This window comes from Sturnira hondurensis, unplaced genomic scaffold (assembly GCF_014824575.4).
Source record: "Sturnira hondurensis isolate 20B ecotype Veracruz unplaced genomic scaffold, ASM1482457v3 Scaffold0018728, whole genome shotgun sequence".
In the NCBI taxonomy this organism is placed as follows: domain Eukaryota; kingdom Metazoa; phylum Chordata; class Mammalia; order Chiroptera; family Phyllostomidae; genus Sturnira; species Sturnira hondurensis.
Genome location: NW_028091359.1, coordinates 14950633 through 14978447, shown reverse-complemented (window position 1 = coordinate 14978447; position 27815 = coordinate 14950633). Strand labels below are relative to the sequence as shown.

The following is a 27815-nucleotide window of genomic DNA, read 5'->3' as shown; positions in this document are numbered from 1 at the left end:
GCCCTTCTCTGCTCCCAGAATGCCCTTCTCTGCTCCCAGAATGCCCTTCTCTGCTCCAAGCCATCCTCCGCCAAGGCCTCTGCAGCCCTTCTCAGCAGCTCCCGACTTCTCCCCATCCTTCTTTGGTTATCAGGCTTTATGATAGGGGAACTGAGTTTTCTCATCAGTTGTAGTGATAGGCTTAAGTGACTGACACATGTGGAAAGTTGTTATTCCAGGAACCAGAACCCATGACCTATAAAGACTCCAGGAGGTTGCCAAGCAACTCAACCTTTGTGCCTCAGGGGGTCTGCAAGAGACGGGATATCTGCGTTCCAGGCACTGAATGTCTGTGATGCAGATAAAGAACTGCTGATCAGTAGACAAAGAAATACTAAGAAAATTGCCCCTGGGCTGCAACTCTCATCTGTTTAACCTTTTCCCAAACTCCTTACCTACCCTTTTCTTCTCCTTATAAAAAGCAGGTTGAGGTAAAATGTGGACTGTTTTTAGGGTAGTAACCCACCATCTTCTCAGATCACCAGCATATAAATAAAGCGCCCATGAAGATTCAATCCTGTCTACCTCTGGGTTCTGGTACTGAGAGGCAGCACATACGCTGACTTTTCCAGTTTCATTCCTGCTGTAAACATTTCTCTGTAGATCAGTCCCAGAGATAGAAGACACTTTTATAATGTCTTAATCTTCTTAAAGGACAACTGCTCCCCCAATACCCAGCATCCTTCTCTGCTGCTTCAGCCAACTCTCAGGACATCCAGCTCTGCTCCTCTAACCCATACGTCCATCCCAGAGAACTTCCCTTCTTTCCTGCTCACGAGGGGCATGCAGTGAATGAATAAATTATCTAAGAGGATAAATCCAATTCTGATCAAGAAAACCAAGTTACTGAGTTTAACTCTAGATGATATTACAGGACACTTTTCTTTCCATTATTCTATTCTCCCAATACAACAAATGCAGACCATGTATACTTTTCTAACAAGGAGAGAACAAACAAACAGCCGTACTTCCTCCTCCATTTCAGCTGGCCCCTAGGTCTAGGTTAGAGACATTCATCCTTGACCAGGAGTAATGAAATAAATTCAGCTGCACAATTTCCACAAATTTTAGAAGACACTTAGCACCTACAGTAGATCCAGCTCAACAAGCAGCCTTTGGCCACTAACCAGCAGTTCTCTTCTCTGGAATTAAAGATTAACACAGTAACAAAATCAGAACATGTCACAAAATCTTGTCTGCAAATGGCAGATGAACTCGTAACCTAAAACTGCCCAGAGGGCTCACAACACTATTTCGCCAAGTCAGCTGTGGTCTTCTTTTCACAAATGGCCAGCTTGATGCATAGCGTGTTTCGCTACAAACTCATCTGCTGACTCTCCCTGCAACATTTTCATGGCTCGCCAATGTATCTGTCCGCAGTTCTCAGGTCTACCCAGGGGGTGGTTCAATTCTTCTTTGATGTAATCCATCCAAAGATCTTTAAAGGGAACCCAAAAATTACTATAAACATATAATTTGATAACTGATGATGCTCTATTGGGTAAACTTAGTTATTTAATTTCAACACGAGATTTCTAAGAAACTTCCTTTTATTTCCATAGAACCCTATGTGAAACAATACCTCTCTCATCACCTTTATACTAAAGTATATCAAAGCTATTTTTTAAGTACAAAACTTCACTTTAATCATGACAGTCTATATATATGACAAACTCAAATATACCAAATATTTTAGAGGTAGGATTTTGTTGAGTCTCTTTCAAGGTGAAACTGACCTCAATGAGTTCACTATAACCTCGGTACCAAAACTTGCCTGGGTTAGTAAAAATGACATTTTCATGCATTCCATCAGAGGGGCTGTTGAAACCTCCTAAAAACTAATGTATTTTTTTTAAAATAGGAGTTGAACAACTATATGTGTCAGATGTTACATGACACACCTACACCGAGAAGTATTTTTCGCAAGTCCTATAAATGAGGACAATGTGGCAGCAGCCAATGACAACCAGTGTCGATGAGCATGACACTCACTGCCCCTTCACCGTAGTTCCCACTCCTTTTTGTTCTGACCTAATTATTAACCTTTCCCTTACAAATACCACATTTTTAAAAGAGAACCAAACCAAGCAAATCTTTCTCTAATCCAGAGTTAACAGAAGACCCATGGACTCTTGAGTCTGTGAACTTGACATTATAAATAAAATTGTATCCACAAGTATTTATGTCCAAGTGAGGGAAGAGGCAAGGGAAAATGCATGTTTTATTCTCAAAGACGACCATGACCCAAGAAAGTTAAGAAACACTCTTCTAACCGTGCTGACAGGTTACAGACCACAAATGCACACAGACTTGTGTCTAGAACATAAGTTTACTTACCAGAATCTACAGATCCAAACTCTCTCAAAGCCCTCTCATAATATTCTCTTAAGTTCACCATCTTGCAGGACTCCTAACAAAAATAATCAGACAATCTTGCCTCAAAAACCTTAATTTATAATGTCACGAACTCATTTCGAGCACACAGTTAGGCAGCTGCCACCCATTAGGAATTTCAAGGAGAGGAGGGTGTCAGATGAGCCCGGCCGGCTTTCAGCTTTCACAGAGAATTTACATCCGGAGTGAAACAAACGCTAAACAGTGATAAAAAGCACTTTACTTTGGTAGCATATAAAAAGCCTAACTAATTCTCCACTGGAGAAACATGGGCAGTTTCATGGAAAAGTGTATTTGGAAGCCCTGAGGGAGGAGTAGGACTGAAATAAATAAATGGAGACAGTTCTCTCCCCATGGCTAGGGATTTCTCTCTTCTGAATACCTGGGCTCTAGCACATACTAGCTATATCTACCTTAAGACGTTTTATATCATGGCAAAGTATATATAAATACTGGTTATAAGAACTTCAGCAAATTTTTAAACCCTCTGACCTTAAAAGGTTCCTCATCAATAAAATAAGGATAATCATATCTCAGAGTAACTGCAAGGATTAAATTAAAATGCTGATTAATTATACACCTAATCAAATAGCTGACACTGTCTTCCAATCAATGAATCTTAATTTTTTATCTATACTTCCACTTAAATGTATTCTCTTTTTCATTTTTAAAGCAGATTAACATCTTCAGTTTAGAAATCCTTTTGTATGGTCAAGTAACTAGTTTACAGAAAGTCCATTTAACCTCATTACCTTACACATGCATGAAAATCAGAATTACACTTTGTGTAAGGGCTCTCATAATGTGCATGGCACTGGGCAGACCCCTTCCTATCCAATATCCCCTTGGCCTTCCTTATAACCCCCACTCCCCTGAAAAGTGCTATGACCTCCTTCACAGACAAAGATGCTGAGGCCTAGGATCAAGTGACTTGCCCAAGGCACATAACTATACATTATCAATCCAAAGCCTAGCTATTAATTATTATTCTATATTATCTCTTGTTATAACAAGAGATAGTATGTGAACTAGAAAATTGACCCGCAAAATGATCAAAACTATGAAAATAACAGTTCAACCTCTAACTTTTCAAAATTCAAGTAAAAACAATAAATACCAATCAAAATACCAAAATAAATAAGAAAAATCAAAACTGAATACTTGGAGCAGGTGTGATTATCACTATAAGTATAATCCTTTTGGAGAACTATCTGGCAATAAATGGCCATAAAAAAAACTAGTTTCTACAGGAGCTAGAAATTTATCTCAAGAAAATAATTAAAAGAAAAAAAATGCTATATAAACAAAATGCTAACAACACTGTTTTCATTATCAAAAATCTGGAATCAACCTATATGTAATGAAATAATGGGGAAAATTATGGGTTTAAGAATAAGGCTACAACCGTTAAAAAATGAGCCCTGTCTGGTGTGGCTCAGTGGACTTAGTGCTGGCCTGGAAAACAAAGAGTCTCCAGTTCAATTCCCAGTCAGGGCACATGCCTGGGTTGCAAGCCAGGTCTCCAGTAGTGGGTGCACAAGAGGCAACCACACTGATGTTTCTCTTGCTCTCTTTCTCATTCCCTTCCCTTCTGTCAAAAAATAAATAAAATTTAAAAAAACTATAACCAATGTGAAAACACAAAAATTTGTTTACAAAAAAATGTTAAGAGAAAGAGAACCTCCATATACAGCACAGAAGTCAGAAAAAAAAACAGTATAAAACTGTGTGTATAAAAGTAAACAAAAAATTAAAACAATAGAAGTAAAAACAAGCCCTGGCTGGTGTAGCTCAGTGGATTGAGCACGGACCTGCGAACCAGACGATCATGGTTCGATTCCCAGTCAGGGCGCATTCCTGGGTTGCAGGCCAGTTCCCGGCAGGGGCCATTTCCCAGCGGGGGATGCACAAGAAGCTACATTGATGTTTCTCTTCCTCTGTCCTTCCCTTCCCCTCTAAAAATAAATAAATAAATATTTTAAAAATAAATAAATAAATAAATAAAAGTAAAAGCATGGCTGGTAGTGTTTGTAGATGAGACTACAGATACAATTGGATTTCATGTATTTTTCCTCACTCACATGTTTTGTTACAGAAACCAGTTACTGAGTGCCTATTCTTTACCTCACAACCCAACAAAAGAAACAGGCAGGCCCTGGCTGGTGTAGCTCAGTGGATTGAGCGCGGGCCTGCGAACTAGACAATCGCGGTTCGATTCCCAGTCAGGGCACATGCCTGAGTTGCAGGCCAGTTCCCAGCAGGGGATGCACAAGAAGCAACCATACATTGTTGTTTCTCTTCCTCTCTCCTTCCCTTCCCCTCTAAAGATAAATAAATAAAATATTTTTTAAAAAAAAGAAAGAAAGAAAGAAACAGGCAGGATGCTGTGGAGGCAGGAGGCAGTGCCTCAGCCAGCCAGGCAGGGAGGGCTTCCTGTAAGAGGTGACATCTAAGTTTTCTATTTTCCAGACAGGCACTTTCTCTTCTCTGCTTGATTACCAAGCAGAGAAGATTACTCCTAAACCATCTCCATAAAAAAAGAAACTAGACAAAATGATTAGAAATTTACATTCTCTTATAATGAGAGCTTTTTAAATAGCAAAATGCTGCTACAAATTAGTAACCACCAATCCTTTTTCACAGACAAGAAATACATAGACAGAACACTTACTTGCTCCTTTTCAAATTGGATCATTTTCCTGAAAAAATCAACTGAAAATGGACGGCTTTCCTGTAAACTAAAAAAGGAGGGGGCAACTGTTATCTTCCACTATGACAGAAAGCTTCTGACACCCCATGAACATAAATGCCCATGCCAGTGCCTCCACAAAACATGGTTTAATTAAGGCCTGCCCACAATTCAACGCAAGGACTGGCCTTGACCACCAGTCACTCTCAATACTTTCAATCTCCAAGGACACTCTTCACCACCCTCAAATTCTTTCCTATCCAGTTTTCTTCCTGTTCTTTCTCACTTTCAGAGTCCAAAGTTTTCCTTCTTCCACTACATCTCAAGGTCTTTTGAAGGAGACCAATAATTCTACTTCTAAGAAAATATTCTAAGGAAATAATTTCCAATATGGATGAATACTTGTGCAGAAATGTTCGTCAAAGCAGTATTACTGTGCCAAGTAAGTTATGACACATCTACAGAGTGGTATATCATACAGCTACTTCAATAAATGATGCTTATGAAGAACTATTACTGATACAGAAAAGGCCAGTCTTAATGTTCACCAACAGAAGTAATAAAGAAAATGTGATTGTAGTATAATCTCACATATGTGAAAGGCAAATTTTAAAATAACATATCAACATGGTTTTTCCTCAATGATAGGATTACAATGAATTATTAGTCATCTCTTTTTAAAAAAAATTCCACAATAGGTATGAACTGCTTTTACTGTTCCAAAAAAGAAAAGAAAATTTCCTAAAAAAATATCTTGGATTACTTCCTCAGATACCACTGGTGACACGTACAAGCTGGGTATGAGGAGCGGAGTGCAGAGCGGACAGACTGGGAACAGCCGTGAACATACGTGGGTACCTTTTAAACACAGCCCTGGCCTTTTTGTGGCCGCCACTTCGGTAAGCCCAATCCAGGTACTTATCCTTCAGAGTGATGGAGTCAGCACCCTTGACAGCTAAGAGAGCTTTCTACAATTTAAAAGAAAAAACATACAAGGAGTGTGAGGAAATATCAGAACAAATGTTCCCAGAATCACCCCAGGCTGCTCAGTTAATAGTGCTTTAGGGACAGCTGCGACCCAAGCCAGCCTACAGCCGGCAGACCCGCCTGCCCATGCCCGCACGCTGCAAGACTCCGAACGTCGCGCCTATACCTTATAGATGGCCTCAGTGTCTTCCTGGGCTTTGGCACCTTCACTCCACTCTGCCCAAGAGATCCACAACGGCAGACAGACCTGCTCCCAACAAGAATAGTTAGAAAATGACAGCGTAGCACTTACACTCTGAAAACTAGTCACTATAAAGACAGGTTCCTCCTAAGGCGAGTCCATAAGATACAGATCATCCATGGTCTGTCCCCACTGACAGAATCCTCGGTGCCCAACGGCAACGACATGCCAGAACACAGCCTTCTGACAAAGTCCCGTTAATTCTAGCTCCCATATGTTGGGGAAAGCTGCCTACAGTTATTATCATCACTTATGTGTTAGTGAACTAAGCCATTAACAGCCCATAGCTACCCCACTAACGACTCTGCTGTTCAAGACCCACAACACTCCAGGCAGAACTATCTGATCTTCACTCCTGTCTCTCTCCGAGGCACACACAAATTAGCAGTAAAATAACTAAGATTTTTTTCCCACTTTAACATCTGGAATACTTTTTTTCATACTGATATAAAAGATTCATTGCAAAGCTTTAGGATTTAGTCTTTTTAACTTTACAGTTCAGGAATACCTATGTGTTTAAAAATGAGGCTTAAGTTCAGCCATGGAAGCAAGTGAGAATATTCTATTATTCTACAGAATAATAGAATAATAGAATAATATTCTATTATACTACAGATGAGTATTTCTCATCTGTAAACTACCTAGATGGAATATAAAATTTTATATAATTTAGTCAATTTTCAAATGAAGAACTAGAAATAGGCCATTACATGGAAGTAAATTCTTCCACTCCTGACCCTTAAATCATCAGCACAAATGCACTCTAGGGTCAGCTCTCATCAGACAAGTACACTCCAAATAAGCTCTGGCTGAAGCCTTAAAAGGTTTCCCAAGTAGAATGAAAACATGAAAGACCCGACTCACGGACCTGGGGTTTCAGGCACGCAAAGGCTTCTTCAAAAAGCCTGGCTACATCCGGGCTCTTCGCTTTAACCAGCACCTGCAGTTTCACCTGCCACATCACCACGGAGTCTCTGAACAGCTCAGTCCCAGCTACTGCCACCTGCAGGGCCTCCTCAAGGAAGTCTTGGTGCAGCAACAACTCAACCTAGGTAAGACGAGGGATGGCTGGGAAATTAACTACTGAAAGCTAAGTCATCTACGTAACGGGGGAGAAATGAGGCAGTAATTTCAACAGCCTTTTTCCATGGCTGTCAAACATGTCCAAGGTGCACAATTTGGAATCCTCTGCCATTCCCTGCTCCTGCTCCCAAAGGGTATCAAAAACAGGGAAGAGGTAACAAGTAGAGGGCCTACATAATTTACACTGGAAGTTAAGTTTTCAATAAAATAGCTTCCCACAGCATAATAAAACCCATACCCACTAAACAGAATATATAAATCAGTATTTATGGGCTGGTAAGGAAACAAAATTTATTCATTCAAACAGAGGTGGCACACTACAAACTGGTACGATTTCTCTGAAATATATTGACATTATGTAACAAGAGTTATTAAAGTGTTTGTAACTTACACTCAGGGATTATATTTTAATAAATATGACCCAACAAGTACATGAACAGAAGATAATTTTATCTGTTCAAAATGCTTGTATCCACAGTATTTTAATAGGAAAAAAACCTAACCCCAACTATTAATCTGTGAAACAGCAAATAAATACAGTGTATAATCCATTCATTCAACCAGCATTTTTACTGCACACTATGTTAGTTCAATGACGAGGACATCAGGTACCTCCTCCACCACCCAGAGCCCCCGTCTAGCAGTCTGACATCTGGCGTGACAGAAAAGGCATCATCTGCTGCGGAGTACAAAGCAAGCACACCCAACAAAGCCTATGGCAGTGATGAGAAAGAACCCCAAAAAAGGAAGCACCATTCAGACTTCAGAAAGAGCAGGCATTAGTCAGGTGAAAGCAGAGGTCCTAACCAGCACGTGCAAGAGGCTGAGGATGACAGACAGCTTGGATACAAAAGGAAATCCAAGTTCAGAATGGCTAGAGGGGTGGAACGTAAACTGGAGAACCTGGTACATGAGGCTGGAGATACAGGCAAAGGCCAAATATATGAGACTGGGCAGCTTGGTCGGAAGGACAGTGAAAAACAACAGAATAATCTGATACTCAATTTTAAAAGATCACTCTGTGACAATCTGGAGAAAGGATGAACGTAGAAATCAGCAAAGCTTATTAAGCTCAGTGGCAGCAGTTGACAGACTCTCATTAAAGGCAAGGTCGCCAAATTAGTGATTAGACAGTAGGGTTCGGAAGGGCAGCATGAGAGATTTGGAGAGCAGAGGACGGTTGAACTAGCCAGAGTGGTGAAAGACAAAGTAAGCCATAATGGACAGAGCACATGGCCGCCAGGACAATTCTCAAAGCAAAGTGCATCTGGACATTCAGGGTGTGACTGTCCTGCCAGCACTCTGTAACTCCAACGGGGGCCGCTGAAATCACCCAGGTCTGGGATTTTTGCCAGACAGATGCCACAGTGGGAGAAGGGTGCCTCAGTAGTGGTATAATACAACAGGCTAGTCGACAGGATATACATTATATAAGCATATGTAAGAAATATTTTTTTAGGTTTTTTTTAAGATTTTATTTATTTGTAGAGAGAAGGGAAGGGAGGGAGAAAGGGAGAGAAACATTAATATGAGAGAAACATCACTCAGTTAACTCTCATACGCACCCAGCCAGGGACCAAACCAACAACCCAGGCATGTGCCCTGACCAGGAAATGAACCAGCAAAATTTTGCTTTGCAGAATGACACCCAGACAACTGAGCCATACTGTTCCAGACTAAAAAGTATTTTTAAATGTTAATGTAAAACAGAATACAAAATGGCAAAATATTAATTGTAATTATATAAAAATTGCATGATGATATGAATCAGGCGTTAAACAAGTTAGAGGCACTAGACAAATATAAAGATTTCTGTCCTTGCCCTGGCTGTTGTGACGCAGTAGACTGAGTGCTGGCCTGCGATCCCAAAGGTTGCCAGTTCGATTCCAAGTCAGGGCATCTGCCTGGATTGCAGGCCAGGTCCCCAGTGTGGGGTGTGCAAGAGGCAACCCATCAATGTTATCTCTCACACATCAATATTTCTCTCTCCCTTTCTCCCTTCCTTCCCCTCTCTCTCAAACTAAGTAAATAAAATCTTAAAAAAAAGATTTTTCCCTTTTTTTCCCTACAAAGACATTTAAATACACTAACACATTCATTATCCCATGTTATGCTCTGAACTCTGTGACATGGCAAAAACAAGGCTCATTACCACTATTTTAAAATCAAGTAAACAAACTCAGCAAAGTATGTGATTTAACCAAGTCACCTAGCTTTTAAGTGGCAAAACCCAACCTAGAACTATGTATCCCACAGGACATTCCTCTGGTCTCTATAACAATCCGTACCCACACCAGAGTGGGATGGGTTAACGTGTCTATTACTAGAAGGTCAGCTTCTGACACACAGGGAACACATCGAACAAGTTTTTACTGTATCGATAGTTAATCTGGGCCAGGCATTTTTTTTTAAGATTTTATTTATTTATTTTTTAGAGAGGGGAAGGGAGGAGAAAGAGAGGGAGAGAAACATCAATGTGTGGTTGCCTCTTCCACACCTCCTACTGGGGACCTGGCCAACAACCCAGGCATGTGCCCTGACTGGGAATCAAACCAGTAACCCTTTGGTTCACAGGCCAGTGCTCAATCACTGAGCCATACCAACCAGGGCTGGGCCAGGCATTTAGATCTATAGCTTGCGAAAGGGATGTTCAATAAAAGATGGAAGGGTGGACAAACAAAATAAAGCCAAATTGTGACTCCTTAGTCTGAGTGTTTTCCGCTATATAATATTCTTCTCTTTAGTGGTACAGATTTCATTTCGGACAGATACCAAATACTACTGACAGCCAAATGTCAATACTTTCTACAGCTATCACACCACACTTCCAAATGGCCTTAGTCGTAACTGTATAGATACACCAAAACACATGCCACCAGGATGGACCAACCGGAATTAAGTACATGTAATTGACAGTGAAAGTGTTCATGTCCTTACCCACTGCTTATATAGGAATTCTGGTAGAAGTTTAAGTTCATGTGCCTTCCTGAATGCAGTCGTGGTTCTTTCCAGCCTCTGAAATCAGAAAAAATGCCTCAGTTCATTACAAAGATCCCAGAAAAGGTCTTTGGCCTCCGGCAGGAACCACCTTTCTGAGGACCAAGAGAAGGGGCTGAGGCAGTTTCACTGGTGATTGGATGAGTGCGACAGCTGCACCATGCGCAGGCCAGTAAGAGCGACCTGGCGGCCAGTGCCAGGGCAGAGCAGACTCGGACCTTCCGGATGACAGGTCGCTCAAGGAGAAAGAGGAACTAAGCATGAACTTCTTGGAAGCTGAACCAAGCTCCCAAAGAGTCTGTCCTTCTTCTTTCAAAAGACAGTCACTCTCTGGTCAGCCACTACACCCATGTCCTTACCTTCCCTCTGAGGGACTGACTGTTTGTCTTCTTCGCAAACCTTTCCAAGCAAAAGCTGATGTAGCACTTCCACATGGCCTCTGAAAAAGTCAGAAAGATTACGCTGATCAGACCACCAACTCTTAGTTTAACTGTCGTCCTACATCTTGTCTCTGAAGGGAAAACTCCTCTGAAGAAGAGTTTAAACTAATCTGGTAAAAAAAGTTAAAATGTTATTCTGAATACAGCCAATAAACCATTTCAAATAGTGGTGATAAAACAACGGAGTAATGACATAAATATAAAAATTAAGAGCCTATCCATGTTATATATCCCATCTACCTTAACACTCCAACATTACAAAATTAAAAAATAAATCTCTAATCAAAAGGTATATAAGGAATTACAATTAAACAATCTTCCTAAGTACCATAATTTGTCATTTATAACGCACTCCCCTGTATAATAAACACCCACATTTTTGGCCCAAACTTTCAGGGAAAAGAATCTTTCATTTACTTTTTTAAAATTCAGCTATTCACTTATTTATAGATACTTGTTCTTTGTATTATAAGGGAACTTTGGCATTTATTTTTGAACATACAGATATTGTTATTACTTTCTAGAGTCATACTTTTAATGCATAAACAAAAGAATTTAAAATATTTATGTAGATACGGAATTAGCACTAGCCACATATAATAATGCACATCCTTCCTTTTCTCTCACAAATCTGAGCAAAAAGTACACATTATACGCAGCAAAATACAATATCATTCCCCCCAAATGAACACTTATATCCACTACTGCCAAGGAAGGTCATAAAAGGTCCATCTTTCACCACGACAGAAGGAGCAAGTTGGACAGCCAGACAGACGCACTGTAAACTACCAGAGGTCCTGAAATCTGTTTTGGTCGTAGGAACGGGAGCCTCAGTTCCACATTCACGAGCACTGTTATTCCACTCACACCACAGTTTACCTGTAGGGAGGGCCTTTACCGCCTCTTCGTATACAGCACAGCACCGCTCCTCCCTCCGGCCCACCTCCTCTGCTTTGGCTTGTTTGGTCACAGGCGGCTCTCCCCCTGGCTGCGACTCAATCTCTAATTCTCGCCGTGCCACATAATCCCAGGTTAGGGGGTCATCTGTGTGCATTGCCTGAAGGCTGAAAAATAGAGTTCACTGGCATGACTCCTATGATGTGAGACTAAATCAGGGTATCAGACAGACAGACAGTTCCCTGGGCTCTAAAAATGTACCCAGGACACCCTTTAACAACTCCATTACCCTAAATAGGCTCTTTAGTTACTGTCACACACACTGTACATATTTTGTCCATGGATCAGAGCTGTCACACATCTATTAGGTTTCAGAATGTTTCAGGGATCATTCATAACTATTAACTCTCAAGTCAAATCAGCGGGGAGGTGTGACAAAGACCACCCTCCTTGAGCCCTGGAAAACCTTGTTAGGACCAGGCTCTTGCATTTCTACACTAAAGGCAGAGAAAAAGCAACCACCTAGTCCTCTACCAACACCCTGAAGATGTCAAAGAGAAAAGTTGACTCGAGCTCTATTTTATCTCCTGTGAGAGTAAGGGTACTACCTAAGAGTGAAGGCTCACACGTTGGCTGCAATTAATTTTCAAACCGTGTAATCAGACATCAAAGTATAAAATCGCCTGCAGCACTCAAATGCTCACAAGTACCACTCTTATTTTATGGACAAAACATGCCAACAGAGCAGAAGTACAGATTTTTATAAAAGCTATAGGATGTACTAGTTTTTGAATAAAGGCAAACTATTTTCCAAGGAAAGCCAGTGATGGGTTAACTTTTCCAAGAATTTTTTTTTAAATAAAATTTATTATGATCCAATGGTCCTAAAACTTGGCTTTCCTCCAAGGATTTAGTGTGGTATCTTCTGTCCCACTTTCTAAATATCCAACCAAAAACCCTTACCACAAGCAAGAAACAGCCATATTCACCTTTCCACGATTTTACTTACTCTTCATAAATTTCTCTTTGCAGGTCTTTGGCAAAGTCAAAGAGCTGTGCAATTGAAAGCAGTGACACATGAAACTCTGCACCTAAAATTTTAAAAGTAGGGGCGGGACGTAAGTCTCTAAAGCAAGGATCTTGAACTCATTTTTTTTCCTCCCAATTTTGTCATCCCCTTTATCCCCCTCCTCCCTGTACCCTACCACCCTCCAGCATCGCCCCCTGCCACCTAGTGCATGTCCACTGGTTGTGTATGTAAGTTCTCTGGCTTCTCCATTCCCTATACTATTTTTAATCTCCCTCTGTCATTTTGTGACTACCTATTAGGCTTCGTATTCCCTGTACCTTTTCCCCCCATTGGCCCCCTCCCCACTGATAATCCTCCATGTGATCTCCATGTCTGTGATTCTATTCCTGTTCTAGTTGTTGGCTTAGTTTTTGTTTTTGTTTCTTAGGTTCAGTTGTTGATAGTTGTGAGTTTGTTGTCATTTTACTGTTCATATTTTTTACCTTCTTTTTCTTAGGTAAGTTTCTTTAACATTTCATATAATAAGAGCTTGGTGATGATGAACTCCTTTAACTTGACTTTATCTGGGAAGCACTTTATCTGCCCCCTCATTCCAAATGATAGCTTCACTGGATAGAGCAATCTTGGATGTAGGTCCCTGCCTTTCATGACTTGGAATACTTCTTTCCAGCCCCTTCCTGCCTGCAAGGTTTCTTTTAAGAAATCAGCTGATAGCCTTATGGGAACTCCTTTGTAGGTAACTGTCTCCTTTTCTCTTGCTGCTTTTAAGATTCTCTCCTTATCTTCAACCCCAGGTAATTTAATTATGACGTGCCTTGGTGTGTTCCTTCTTGGGTCCAACTTCTTTGGGACTCCCTTAGCTTCTTGGACTACCTGGAAGTCTAATTCCTTTGCCAGATTAGAGAAGTGCTCCTTCATTATTTGTTCAAATAAGTTTTCAATTTCTTGCTCTTCCTCTTCTTCTTCTGGCACCCCTATAATTTGGATGTGGAGCATTTAAAGTTGTCCTAGAGCTTTCCCAACCTCTCATTTTTTTTGAATTCTTGTTTCTTCATTCTGTTCCAGTTAGATGTTTATTTCTTCATTTTGTTTCAAATCCTTGGTTTGAGTTCGTTTCCTTCCCTTCACTGTTGGTTCCCTGTATATTTTTCTTTATTTCACTTTATTTCTTTATTTCAAGAAAATGAAGAAATTCATTTCTTCCTTTATTTTGCGACGAGCTCAATGATTTCTGTGAGCATCTTGATTGCCGTGTTTTGAACTCTTCATCAGATGGTTGGCTAACTCCTCACTTAGTTCTTTTTCTGGAGTTTTGATCTGTTCTCTCATTTGGGCCATATTTCTTTGTCTTGGCACATGTTATGTTGTAAGGGGCGGAGCCTTAGGTATTCACCAGGATGGGACAACCCTCTTTGCTGCATTGTGGTGCTGTCTGTGGGGAGGGGTCAGGGAGGGAACGATGCCACTTGCTGGCTCTGCTCTAGCCCTACTTCCCCTCATTTCCCTCACTTCCCACAAGCAGACTGTGGCCTGTCAGATGCTGATTCGCACATGAATGGGTCTGTGTACGTTCCAGGACCCTGCGGGCCTCTCCCAGACTGTCCTGTGATCCTGAGTTTCTCCCACTGCCACAACTCCCACAGACGTTTACATCCAGAGGTTTTGAGTCTGTAGTTTCCCACAATGAAACCCTGGGTTCTGCACTCTGTCTCGATTCCTAATGGTTCTTTCCAGCTTATCAGCCCACGAATGTGGGACCAACTGGTCCACCAGGCACCTCCTTGGCTGTGCATCCTCTCCACCTCAGCTGCCCATCTCCATCCATCACCAGTCTGGATGAATGTTTAACTCCTTGGTGGTCAGACTTCAATGAAGTCTGAATACCTGGCAGTTTGGGTTATATTTTGTCTTTAAATTTGTTGTTGTCCTTCTTTTGGACATCCGAGGAAGTGAAGCATTTCTGCCTGTGTCTCCATCGTGGCCGGAATTCCTGGGTTGCTTTCTCCGTATCCTTGGCATATCGGTACAGGAGCAGGTCTTCAAACTCATTTTCACCAGGGGCCACACCAGCCTCGCTGGCCCTCCAAAGGGCCAAATATAATTTTAGGGCTGTATGAAGGTAACTACTCCTTAACTAGGGGCAAGGAGCTTGGCGCCGCCGCTGGGTAGAAACGAGGTGCCAGGCCGGATAAAACAAGGTGGAGGCCCATGGGCCTCGTGTTTGCCACCTGTGCTCTAAGGTGTAACTTTACTCTGAAAGTACCACCTTCCTGATGTACTGTAGTTTGGTTTTGGTTGAGAAATAGGACAAAGGACAAAAACATCACCCACAGTGCCATTATACCAAAAAAGCCATTACTAATATTTTGGAGTATTCATAAGTACTTGCAGCTTTTATTCTAAACCTAAGGGCATAAAGGAATGTATTAAATCATGTACTTGTTTTCCACTCCCCACAGGAACTAAGTACTAAGTAAAAATGTACTGAAATGTTCAAGTACACCCTAGGAGGCAATAAGCCCTCTGAAAGAAACAGGGCATCATTCCTACAAAGTTTTACACACATTCTAACAGAATTTCTAACAGAAATTTTCATAATTAGCTAAAGGTCTTCCTCATTGTAACAGATTATCTGACTTTCCCACCATGAATAAATTTTCAAAAGATACCTACCTTTAATTATGCTTACAGAATTTTTGTAGATGATCCGTGCCAACTCGCCCGTAAGGATTTCTTCAGGATAATCAAGATTTTCCTAAAGAGTGACGTATTGGACACACTTAGCAAGCCGTGCAAGGAGAAAAAAGCATTGGGGTAGAAATGGACAGTCCTAGCCCACCCTGCCACAGGACCTCTGGCAACCGCGCCTCTCGGGGCCAGTTTCCTCACTTGCAAAGTGTGTGGCTGGACGAGACCACGGACCCTGGAACTCTGTTCTCTCAGGCTCCTGGAGTGGGAGCAGGATCACTCGGCTGAAGGTCTCACTCTCCATAGACCAAAACAGTCCAACTCTCACACGCCCTATGGACCCTTCTTGTGCATGATTTTATTTATACAAAAAGTTTCAGAGCTGGGAGCCACAGTAACAGATAATGGCCAAGTTCCTTTTTCTGTACTAACATTCTAAAACTTCTTTTTTAAAATTATTCTGTCACATGAAAAATTACATTAAAAAGGAGGCTAGAAACCACACAGTTCACCACCTTTCTTGAGCACTTCCAATCCATTAATACACCACTTCACGAAATCATAAAGTATTAAAGAGTAGCATTTGGCCACTCCATCAGTAATAATTTTGAGGCCCACTCCCATTAGTCCAAATGTCTATTTTTAAAGCACAAAATTCCATTTTTATTTCTATGCCCATTTTATGAAGTCAATTCTAGACTCATCGTTAAGTCTCAAAATATGGCATTAAATTAGAAAGAAAAACACATTCCAAAGACTTTCTCTTACTCCTAAGCAGGCTCAAAACCCTATACATTAACAAGTGACAGTACATTAGGATCTTACCACATCCATTTTGGCTTTTTCAAATTCTTGCTTTTCTTTCCTCAATTTTTCAGCATGCATCAGCTCCATCCTGAAGTACTACAGAAGGAAAAAGATGAACTGAGGAGCTTGGGAGAGAATTTTTTAAATTAGAAACACATAAGATGCCAATTTTTTTTACCCATGACGACTAGATCTGAGAAAATTTGGGGAGACGGTGCATTTATTACGAAACTAGCTGACCATGACGAGAGGGCAGGTCTCTACAGTGGCGGAACAGTTCTGTGTTTTGACTGCAGGGGCGACACAAACCTACACACGTGGGGGAAACAGAACTGTGAGCACATGTAGCAATGTTCATGTCCTGGCTTTGACATTATACTGTAATTTTATAAAATGTAACCATGAAGGAAAACTGTATACATGATACACGGGACCTCCCTATATTAGTTTGTAACTTCCTGTGAATCTATAATTATTCTGAAGTAAAAATCAATGGTAAATATGTAATATCAGGTATATAAAGAGAAAAATAATGCATGATTAACATGTACTATAAAGTTGACTTATCCAAAAGTTTCAATACTTTGAATTCTATACTACAAGACATACTAAATGACAAGATTTTAAAAAATATTTAGCCCTGGCTGGTATGGTTTGGTTGGTTGGAGCACCGTCCCATGAACCAAAGCCTCACAGGTTCGATTCCAAGTGGGGGCACATACGCAGTTGTGGGTTTGGTCCTTAGTTGGGGCACATATGAGAGGCACCTGACCGGTGCACCTCTCTCTCATCCATGTTTCTCTCCCTCTCTTCCTTCCTTCCCCCTCTCTAAAAATCAATAAGCATGTCCTTGGGTGGGGACTAAAAAGAAAAAAGCTGGCTACAAAATTTTACCTACAACACCATTACCACTATGTGAAAAATTCTGCACAGAAAAAAAGCACACCATATTGTTAATAACATTTGCTCGCCATCAGTCAAACTTATTCCCACTCAGTGCTTTTGCTCCAATGTGTTCTGTATTCTTACCTATATTCATGATATATTAGGTGAATACAGAAAACAATGCCATATTTTTTCTATAAACATGTTACTTTCCTAGTGTAAAATACAAACAATATTTAGTGGTGGGTTTTAATGTGACTTTTAGAACAGATAATGTTCATCAGTTCCTCAAAATGTGACTTCAGGCTACCAAGGGGTCCTTCACACCCCTTCAGGGGGTCTGCAAGGCCAAAATTATTTTCATAATAATACTAACATGTTACTTGCCTTTACTCTTATTCTATTAAGAGTTTAAAGTTTTTCAGAGGCTATATAATGGGTCCTATTACCCATACTGAATGCAAAAGGAGATGTGAGGCCCCGGCCAAGTAACTCAGTTGGTTAGAACACTGTCCGGATACGCCAAGATTGTAGGTTTGGTATCTGGTCAGAGCACATACAAGAAGCAACCAATGAACGCATGAATAAGGGGAATAAAAAAATCAATGTCTCTCTCTCAAATCAATAAACAATAATTTTAACAAAATTAGACTGAGAATCTAGCTGTCCTCTTTAAGTCAGATATTCAAGGGATAAACAAAAATGTATAATAATGCCATTCTTCTTTTTAAACTCTATTTTAGAAGAGCTTTTTTCATTTAAAAATGAAATTTATATTAATGTATCGTGAACATGTTTTTAAATAAATATTTTTAGATTTCTTGGCTTTAATGTTCAATAAAATAAAAACTGATAGATAAAATCCATATAAACAAAAGACCTTTGGGGTCCTCACTAATTTAAGATTGAAAGAGGACAAAAAAGTTTGACTACCACCAATACAGATCAGTATGTACAAACATGGACCTATATTCATGATATATTAGGTAAGAATACAGAACACAGTAATATGTAATAGAATCTCCCTTTTCAGAAATAAAATCTGTTTTAAATATCTGACCCAGGGTGATAAGATATCAGTACCGTTTCTGTTACTCTTTCATAGAACTGGTTTTTCTTAACTACTTATAGTAAACAAATTCTAATTTGCTTGAATATGAATATTACCATATGAATGGTAATGAATAAATCTATTACCACTTTGGAAAATCCAAGTATGAGCATTTATGAAAGCCGCCAAAAAACATGTAAAATCGCCCTGGCTGGTGTAGCTCAGTGGAGTGAGCACGAGCCTGCAAACCACACGATTGCGGTTCGATTCCCAGTCAGAGCACATGCCTGGGTTGCAGGCCAGTTCCCAACAGGGAACTCATGAGAGGCAACCATACACTGATATTTCTCTCCTTCTCTCCTTCCCTTCCCCTCTAAAGATAAATAAAAATAAATAAAATATTTTTTAAAAACATGCAAAATAGTAACAGCATACAACCACCCTCTAACAGCGGAAGGATGGAGTCTCACAACAGTTACTCCATAAGAATAGTAAAGGCAGCAAAGGAACGTCTAACAGCATATGAAAAAACAAAGGGATGCAAGACAACAATATAAAACATCACTACATTACTATAAGCCCCAAAACACGGTTGGGACAGCTATGATACCAATGAGCACGAAAACCTGTATCTTCTTCCCCTTGGCACACAGGCTTAATTGCTATTTGAAGACTAAATACCAATTTCTCCCTTATCCTGACAAATAACTCAGAAAAAGGTGCACTTTCAGCATTTGTTTGGTTTTCTTCCAGCAAAAGTATGGCCATAAATGTTTTAGTGTACCCCTCCAAGAGGGACTAAGTCTACCAAGAGGGGAAGGAAGTTTGTATCTCAAGAGACAGAGAACAAGAAGAAAATGGGAGAAAGGGGGGAGAAAAGCTAAAAGGGGGGTTCTAGGGGGTTAGAAGAAAAGGATGAAAAAGAGAGAGGGAAGGAGAGAGGGCAGGAGGGGGGAAAAATAAGAACAAAGGAATAAAGATGGCTGCACCCTGGCCTTCCAATTTAAAAAAGGGAAGGCCCAGTTCCCCATGCCTCCCAACTGTAATGGTCAGGTACGGGTTTTAATCTCTCACGAAGAACCTGGAAGATGCACATGGTGAAAACCTACTACTGGCCAAAAAACACCTTCCTGGCCCCCTTGCCACAGCAGCTCCCTGCTAATTCCTAGCCTCCATCATTCGAAGCCTCTCTTCACTTAAAGAATATGTGTCTCCAGAGGACCAAACTGAGACATCACTGTGTTATGTACATGTACTACACACTCACTTCCTGATACAGCTTTGGGCACTGCGGGTGAAAGCGCAGAGCTCGAAGAAAGAGCTGTCTGGCACTTTCTGAAGACAAGCGATCTTCCATCTCCCATTTGGCCGCCATAATCCACAAAGCTATAAATGAAAAACATCAGACTACATTTTAATAAATTAATCAACTCTGGCAAAAAGAAGACTAATGTTCCAATTGTAATACTTAAAAGAATTTCTTAATCCTATCAAAAGGGGGAGGAAATGGGGAGGAGTTCATAACAGTTATCTGTAAAGTACTGTTGCTTTATCTAAAATTACAAAGAGTATCCTCAAGGAAATAGGTAAATGTTAACATCTGAGAGGACTTATGTGCCTCCTGCTGATTCATCAGATCTAAAGGTCAACAGCATTTAAGTCACACGCAAATTTTAAGTGTTAAAATGGCAGGGAAAATTGTGCATCTTAGAATCAAGGAAATAAAATTATTTTGTTCTTTTCTCTATATTTAAAGCAGTTCAGAATTTTTTTAATGACTCATAATTTTAAAAATAAATTTTTGTCATGCCCTCTGGAAATAAAAACTTTTAAAAAAGCACAAAACTTTTATTCTTCTACATGAGAAATTAACCTTGAGTTAGCATTGTAACCATCTCCCTAGACTCAATGAAGATGAGCTATGTTACCAGGCAAGATTTTTTTTTGGTAAAACGTCTAGGATTGGAAACCACGTCTGGACTAGGAGGACTATAAATGGTAGAGAGCCACTGCTTTGGGCTTTTTTGGGCACGTGACTCCTGAAACTGAGCACGGTCCTTCCTGGGATCTCTGGACACTATGCCCATCTTCTAAAGGCAGTGTGGCTCCTGTACACACTGTTTCCCCCACACCTGAACTGTTACTAGCCTGCAAATTGCTAAGAGTATTCTACTGAAGAAATGCACCAAAAGCTGTCCTGCTGTATTCTTCTGAATAAACCGAGGCCAAACGTAGCCTATGAATCTTGTGTCTCGTAAAATGTCTGGCTGAGCCTCATACTTGAGACAAGGCGGCGGAGCACCTTCACTGTCAAGTCACATGCCATGCACACAGCACACACAGGAGAAGTCTTTCTCCTACGAAACATGAGCACCTACTCGGTGCCAGGCACTCTTGTAAAATCCGTAGTAATCTTCTCCCCTGTCCCTGTAAGTTTCTGAAATCCCTTAAAAATGGCTGCCTTCGAGCAGAATGTCCTCCCAAGGACCAAAGAGTTTCTTTTACCGTTAAGTAAAAAAGGAACACAGTTCCACTTGCCCACAGATATAGTACCTGACCCAGTAACTAGTGCTCCGTAGGCAGGGGTGACCAAGAGGCAGCTATTCAGGAACCAGATCTGCTGAGGCCAAGTGCCTAAGCTCAGGTTCACAAAATAAGTCTTTAGGTTTATCAGGCAAAATAAATTCCAAAGCAGTGTTGGTCTACACGAAAGGTAGAGAAAGAACTGACAAGGATTTTACCATACCTGGCTTGTTTGAATGAATGGCCAGCATGGCAGAGAACACCTTGCTAAGTTGAGGTTTGGTAGCCTGAAAAAGGAAGAAGAATCATACTTCCTACACAGCCAAATCACTGTTACTACTTCTCCCCCTAAGTGATCCGTCCCATACCATCACCAACGCCAACATCCAATGGGGCAAGATCTGCTACTACCAGGGACATACAAATAAATACAGACCCTCAGAGTTTTCTTCTACCTAAACCTCACTACATAAAACATTCTAAATATCAAAAAAGTCTTCAACTTTAAAGAACAAAATACACATAAAGATCTTTTCTTTTCAACTGAAGTGAAGCCCCCGAGTCATTCGGATGTGCAAATGTTACTCTGACGGTCAGCCTCCTTGGGTTCTTTCTCCATTTGTTAACCCTACACCTCTACAGAAAACACGGAATTCAGCAACGAAGCACGGGGCTTAGAAGGACAACTAACCAAAAGAAGGAAAGAGGGAGTAAGACACAGCTGCCCACATACTCACCCACTTCTTACAAAAGACCACATAGGATAGCCAAAGTTGAACATCATCCTGCAAGAAAAAAATGTAGTAAGCTCCCTGAGTTTGAACTTTAAACCTCATACACCTTTGAGACAGAAGCAGATTTCAGAAAACCTACTGTGTTACAATGCCCCTCAGCCTATTAGGCCTTACATCTCTTTACTGCTTTCACTCAGTCTGTTCCCTACTCCTACCTAACCATGCTCCCTAACAAAATCTGTCGAATATCTAGTTTTTTCAATGTAGTTTTTACATGGCCTCAGTCAAGGACAACACCCAAAATTCATCATTCCCAGGAATCCAAAGTACTTTCCATATAATGTGTCCCAGTCCCGGAGCCCAATGTGAAGAAAATCAAGTCACTGAGGTACTGCCCCTACTCTAACCATTTATCTTCCACAGTCAAGTCTTTGGTAAAGTTCAGAGATATACACAAACGAATCCCAGACAGTTTTCTGATCCTTAATGATGCATCAAATCCACCATTTCCAGCACCGTCCTCACAGAATAACTATAAGATAATGAGATCAATCTTCTTAATAGTTTCATAAGTGGTTTCAAGTAATGATACCATTATTAGAATAAGAATCAAGACACTCAAGATAAGAATATACAATAATATATTTGAATATCCAAGTCATAGTATGTATAATACATATCTTCACATCTCTTACAGTTAAGGAAGCACTGGCCACTCACTTTCCACTTTGCTGAAGCGCGTCGGAAGATGCCTTGCACCCGGTGGACAATAGAACTCTCAATCTCCTCCTTCTTAAATGAGTACCCAATGCGCTAAAAAGGAACATCAGAAATAAAGCCTCAGTTTAATCACATTTATCCAAAGCAGCATTCCTACCTGATCATTAAACAGTACTAACAGAGAAATGAATAATTACAAATATCCATTATGAGTACACCAGCATGCAATTTACCAATGCCACCTGCTTCCCAAACCCAAGTTCTAGCTATAGAGCCACCCAACTTTATTCTATATAACTCCCAGAAAATCATCTACTCACAGCTCTCCTCCTCTGGATCAGCTCCAAAAGGTTAATTTCATACTATGGAAGAAAAACATACAAAAAAAGAGAAAAACAAGGAAAATCATGACCTTGTACATATATAGGAAATACATGTAGTTAAAATCATAAAATAAAGCACATAAAACAGAAGATAATTTGCTATCAAGAAGCATAATCTACAGCATATGTCTAACATTCACTGAAAATTCACCTTGCAGTTGCAAAATTCAAAAATACATGTATCAGCAAGCATACACACACCTTAGCTACAAAGAAAACATTTTACTAAAACCGTCGTAGGACATAAGGTTTATAACATCAGTCTAATTTTCTAGTCCCTAACAGTGTATTTAAACTTTTAGTAATTAACCTTTCCAAAAGTTTAGTTGATGCACAAGCAAATAAAACATGCAACAGGAGCCCTGGCTGGTGTAGCTCAGTGGATTGAGCACGGGCCTGCGAACCACACGATCGCGGTTCGATTCCCAATCAGGGCACATGCCTGGGTTGCAGGCCAGTTCCCAGCAGGGGACTCACGAGAGGCAATGGTACACTGATATTTCTCTCCTTCTCTCTCCTTCCCTTCCCCTCTAAAGATAAATAAATAAAATCTTAAAAAAAACAAAAACAAACATGTAATAGGTTTGTACCAGCTGAAACAAGACGCCTAACTGGCAGTCTCTTCTCCTCTCTAAAGGACCACTTAGAGGCTCTAAGGCACTCTAAAACCCACTACCACACAGTCTCTCACTAAGCCTTGGTGTAAAGATTACTAGAGGCTGAAAGCTCAGCACCTCGAAGATTGCATGCTTCATTTAAAAATTTTTATGAAATATTTCAAGAACATGAAACACCCACGTAGCTAGCTACCACACAGCTACATCAAAGCCTGTTTACTGTATTTGCTTCAAGTCTTATTTATAAAGAAGACATTCAAGTAGGAGGGAAGGCCCCCTATGTAGCGTATCTGATTCCACTCTGCTCCCTCCACAGAGGAAATGACTGCCTTGATTTCACTGTTTATCACTCCCAAGCATGACTTTGGACTTTATTAAAATGCTGTCTTGAATGCTTTCAAACTTTACATAAATGGCACCATACCACACCCATCACAATATATTTTTACTCGGCACTGATATTAGATATATTCCTATGGACATCCGAAATTGAAGTCCATTCCTTTAAACTGCTATATAGTATTTCATTGTATGAATGTACAATTTACCTATCCTTTCTAGTGATGCATATTTGTTTCCAATTTTTCCATTACAAAAAGTTGCAATTAATATCCTTGTACATATCTTCTTATGGACATATCTAGAAATTTTTCCAGGGTGTAAACCGACATTCACCACTAATATGTAAGGTCCTCAAGGTGGTAACTTTTGTCTGGTTAATTTACTCTTGTACCCACACTGGACTGAATCAGTGCCATGTACAGAGTAGATACTCAGTATTTACTCTATAGCTGAAAGAATCAAATTGCTAGATCACAGAGTAGACATTATTTTCAACTTTATGGAATGTTACCAAATTGCTGTACAAAGTGGTTATAGCAATTATATACTTACAGTATCAGTCTTTAAAAGCACTTGCTAATATGATGGATATAAAGTAGCACTGTACCCTGGTTTTAGTCTATATTTACCTGATTACTAAAGAGGCTAATAACTTTTCATAAACTTATCAACAAATGATATTTCCTCTTTGGAAAGTTCATGTTCACATTTTTCAGTTCTTCTCATTTTCTTCCTAGTTTTTTGTCATTTTCTTCTTGTAGTTCTTTATATAATCTAGATCTTAATTACATATGTTCCAAATATTTTCTCCCAGTTTGTGGCTTGTCTTTTTACATTATTTAAGGTGTCTTGTATGCACAGAAATTTTTACTTTTAATACAGTCAAATACGGGGAGGGGGTGTGCTGGGATGGGAGTAAAAGACAGAAAACTGTACTTGAACAATAATTAAATAAAAAATATTTTTAAATAATACAGTCAAATAATTTTTCTCTTCATAGCATGTGCTTTCAGTCTCATTTTGGAAATCTTTCCCTACCTGAGGTCATTCTTTCATTGGTTCTGCAGATTTAAAGGGTTCCCCACACATTTAGCTTGCCAAACTAGTAGGAATTTATTTTCGTGTATTGTGTGAGGAAGGGACCTAGTCTATTTTTTTAAGGTGGATAGCCAGAAACTCATTTTAAAATGCCACTCACAACTCATAGCAAGTTTATATGGTTACGTGCAGGTGAGAAGGGAGGGTGACATGTATAGGAGAGTGCTTATTTGCCATTTTAATCTCATTTCAGTTATGCACTTTTAAAACTAAACCTATCAGCCCTGGCTGATGTGGCTCAGTGGATTAAGTGCTGGCCTGAGAACCAGGGGGTCACCAGTTCTATTCCCAGTCAAGGCACATCCCTGAGTTGCTGGCCAGGTCCCCAGTGGGGGACGTGTGAGAGGCAACCACACACTGATGTTTCTCTCCTTCTCTTTCTCCTTCCTTCCCCATCTCTCTAAAAATAAATAAGTAAAATCTTCAAAAAGAACACTAAAATACTTGAAGAGTGAGATGATTTGCCACTTCCTAAGTATCTTTAAGGTTAAAACACCTCTATTTTCTTCCATAATTCCTCCTAGAACGAGGTTTCCATCCTGGCTGCCTCCCAACCAACCTCTCAAAGTCTTCTTAAAATGTGGTCTTGAGCCTAACACAGTGTGCCAGACATGGTCTGATTAAGTGCAAAAACTTTTTTTCAAACCAGCATTTTCTTAGTGCTTCCTGTTTGCAATGACCTATGCTCAGCTAACTTACCCAACACTCTCCTTTTGTTAATGTGATCAACGAGATTCTATTTTGTTGACATAATATGCTCATTTTGAATAAGCATTCTACTATGAGCCCTGGGACCTCCCCCAAACACAAGACTCTTAGCCAGGCCTCACATATTTTGCTAGTTGTTTTTAAGCTCAGAACCTCTAGTCTTAGAACATTTCATCTTGCTATTGGGTTCTTTCTGAATCCTGATTTTGTCATCCAACATACAAATTATTCTCTCCCATCTGAAAATAGTTCTAGCATGTATATTTCATCTTTGCTCAAATCTTCCACTCATTTACAGGACTGAAGAATCTTGCAGCATACTTCTGTCTAAGCTGACAGACTTACACACACATAAATATTAACTTTCCAACCAGCTACTATCATCCAACTCACTCTCCTTTTCTTCCCCCACACAAAATGATTTGTCAAATCTCTTGCTGAAAACCTGATACTGTGTGTCTTTGGCAGCCTCTGACCCACATAAAAGCCCCATAAAAGAAGAGGGGAAAAAGTTCAGTTTGCCAAGAACTATGGAGCCTTATTGCAGTGATGCTGTTCCTAAATCACCGGGCTCTGTTTGGAAGTTACCTTTCTGATCATCAGTTCTAGAAATATGCTGAAAGTTGACATCAAGCTGGCCACTCCATCACTAATTTAAAATTTGTGAGATTAAAAGGTAATGAAATTATTCACTTACTTGAGCATAATTGATAAAGTCTTCCTTACAAAGAGCCCTTCGCTGAATTCTGTATTCTAGATCCGAAGCTTTCTTAATGATGGCCCTGAGGAGAAAGTCACTTAAAATGTAACTCTTAAAAAGAACAAAATTTAAATAAATTTGGAGGTTTTGTTTAGTTTCTTAATTGTTAATATATTTAAAACATATTTACCAAAACATATAATTCCCAAGTAACTATTCTTCATAACCAAGTATTCCCTTCCAAGATTACTTCAGTGTTCTTAAGGGCATCAGTATATACTTTAAAACATCCGTGAAAATCATCTTAATCAGTTGCCAGAACCATTAACAGACCCACCAGCAAGTACTATTTAAAGTACTTAAATAATCTTAAGTACTTTACATTATTTATATGCAGATTTAATGAAGATTTCTTTTCCTCCAAATTCAGCTCACTTAGTTTTTATATAAATTTTTAAAGATTGTATTTATTTATCTTCAGAGGAGAAGGGAAGGAAAGAGGGAGAGAAATATCTTGTGGGTCCCCTGCTTAGAACTGGCCTGCAACCCAGGCATGTGCCCTGACTTGGGAATCAAACAGGGGTTGTTTGGTTCGCAGGCCCACGCTCAATCCACTGAGCTACACCAGCCAGAGCTCAGCTCACTTAAATTTTAACAAATTCCTAAATTACTCTTGCTTCAGAGTTCCCAACAAGCAGACTTCAAAAAAATAATAAAATAAAAACTTCACACTGTCTCAACCTAGAAGGTTCAGCATCTCTACAAGACTTATGGAAGAAGATTCACTGTATTTAGCAAAGGAATGAACACACAACATGTGCATATTAGGGGAATTTAATACAAGATATGCAAGACCAATAACTGTCTCTAGTTAATTATAACAATAACATTTACTGAGCCCTTATTAAGAGTCCACACTGATATGTTGCGTTTCATTAACAGTATTTGAGGATCCCACAGTCACATACTACATTCAGTCATTGTAAAATTTAGAAATAGTCCCAGAAAACCATTTAAAACCACTAAACCTAATTTGAATGCCAAAAGAATGCCAACTTTGTGCCAGATATTGGTGGCCAAGCCCTGGGGTAGAATACGAAAGTGAAGTTAATGGTCCCCATCTTCAAGCCTCGTTAGATTTATCTACACCTCCGGGGCTCCCTCGGCCCTCTCTTCGCATCTCTGGAGTATACACTCCACTGTAATCAACTGAGAGAAGTACACCGCACGGTAATCAACACGTTTAACCCGTCTGACGTGCCCACCATACACAAGGCAGTTAGCTCCTGATGGGAAAAGATCCTGGTTTTATCCCATTCACAGTCCCAAGACGTGGCTCCAGGAAGAGCTAGCTCTCAATATGTTTGGTGGGACAGAGGACCTTGCAATGAAAAGAAATTAATTCTAGGCATCACACAAATTAGAAACGGGCTTCGCCCAGTGAGGAAAAATAAACACAGCTCAAATGCTCCCCATCCCCGTCCCCGCCACACTCACACCCGCCGCAACCTCCTCTCTGCCCTCCCCGGCCCTTCCTCTTTCTCTGCTCACTTAATCTCCGCGTGACTGAACAGTCCAACGCGCTTCAGCTGTTCCAATTCGGGGAGTCTATCCTCGATGCGTTCCTGAATTATCTCCGCCATGAGGTCCAAACTCTAGAACACAAACGTGAGCTTCCTCAACCTCCAACAGACGCTGGAACAGCCCACCTTCTACTCGGAAGACCCAGCCCTGACGCTCGCACGTGGGGGCGTGACGTGGG

At 40.2% G+C, this 27815-nt stretch overlaps 1 protein-coding gene across 1 annotated transcript; it reads right to left on the bottom strand.

Annotated features, from left to right (window-relative positions):
• Window positions 1-27: 27 nt before the first annotated feature.
• UTP6 (UTP6 small subunit processome component) lies at window positions 28-27815 on the bottom strand. Its single transcript, XM_037069971.1, has 19 exons — window positions 27605-27815; window positions 26051-26135; window positions 22526-22567; window positions 22206-22298; window positions 21489-21536; window positions 20975-21038; window positions 19496-19614; window positions 16311-16388; window positions 15471-15552; window positions 12777-12858; window positions 11750-11934; window positions 10790-10869; window positions 10371-10448; window positions 7219-7398; window positions 6276-6356; window positions 5981-6090; window positions 5105-5171; window positions 2377-2449; window positions 28-1477 (listed from the first exon to the last, which is right to left on the bottom strand). The coding sequence occupies exons 1-19, from the start codon at window positions 27694-27696 to the stop codon at window positions 1320-1322; spliced, it is 1797 nt and encodes a 598-aa protein (XP_036925866.1). The 5' UTR covers window positions 27697-27815; the 3' UTR covers window positions 28-1319.

Excerpts from the sequence above, each read along its gene's own strand:
- UTP6 (XM_037069971.1), bottom strand. The coding sequence starts at position 27,696 with ATGGCGGAGATAATTCAGGAACGCATCGAGGATAGACTCCCCGAATTG. Across the intron at positions 16,389-19,495 it reads GCCCAAAGCTGTATCAGGAA|TACTTCAGGATGGAGCTGAT; the intron begins GTGAGTGTGTAG and ends TTCCTTCTGTAG. Across the intron at positions 12,859-15,470 it reads TTCTGTAAGCATAATTAAAG|GTGCAGAGTTTCATGTGTCA; the intron begins GTAGGTATCTTT and ends TTAAAATTTTAG.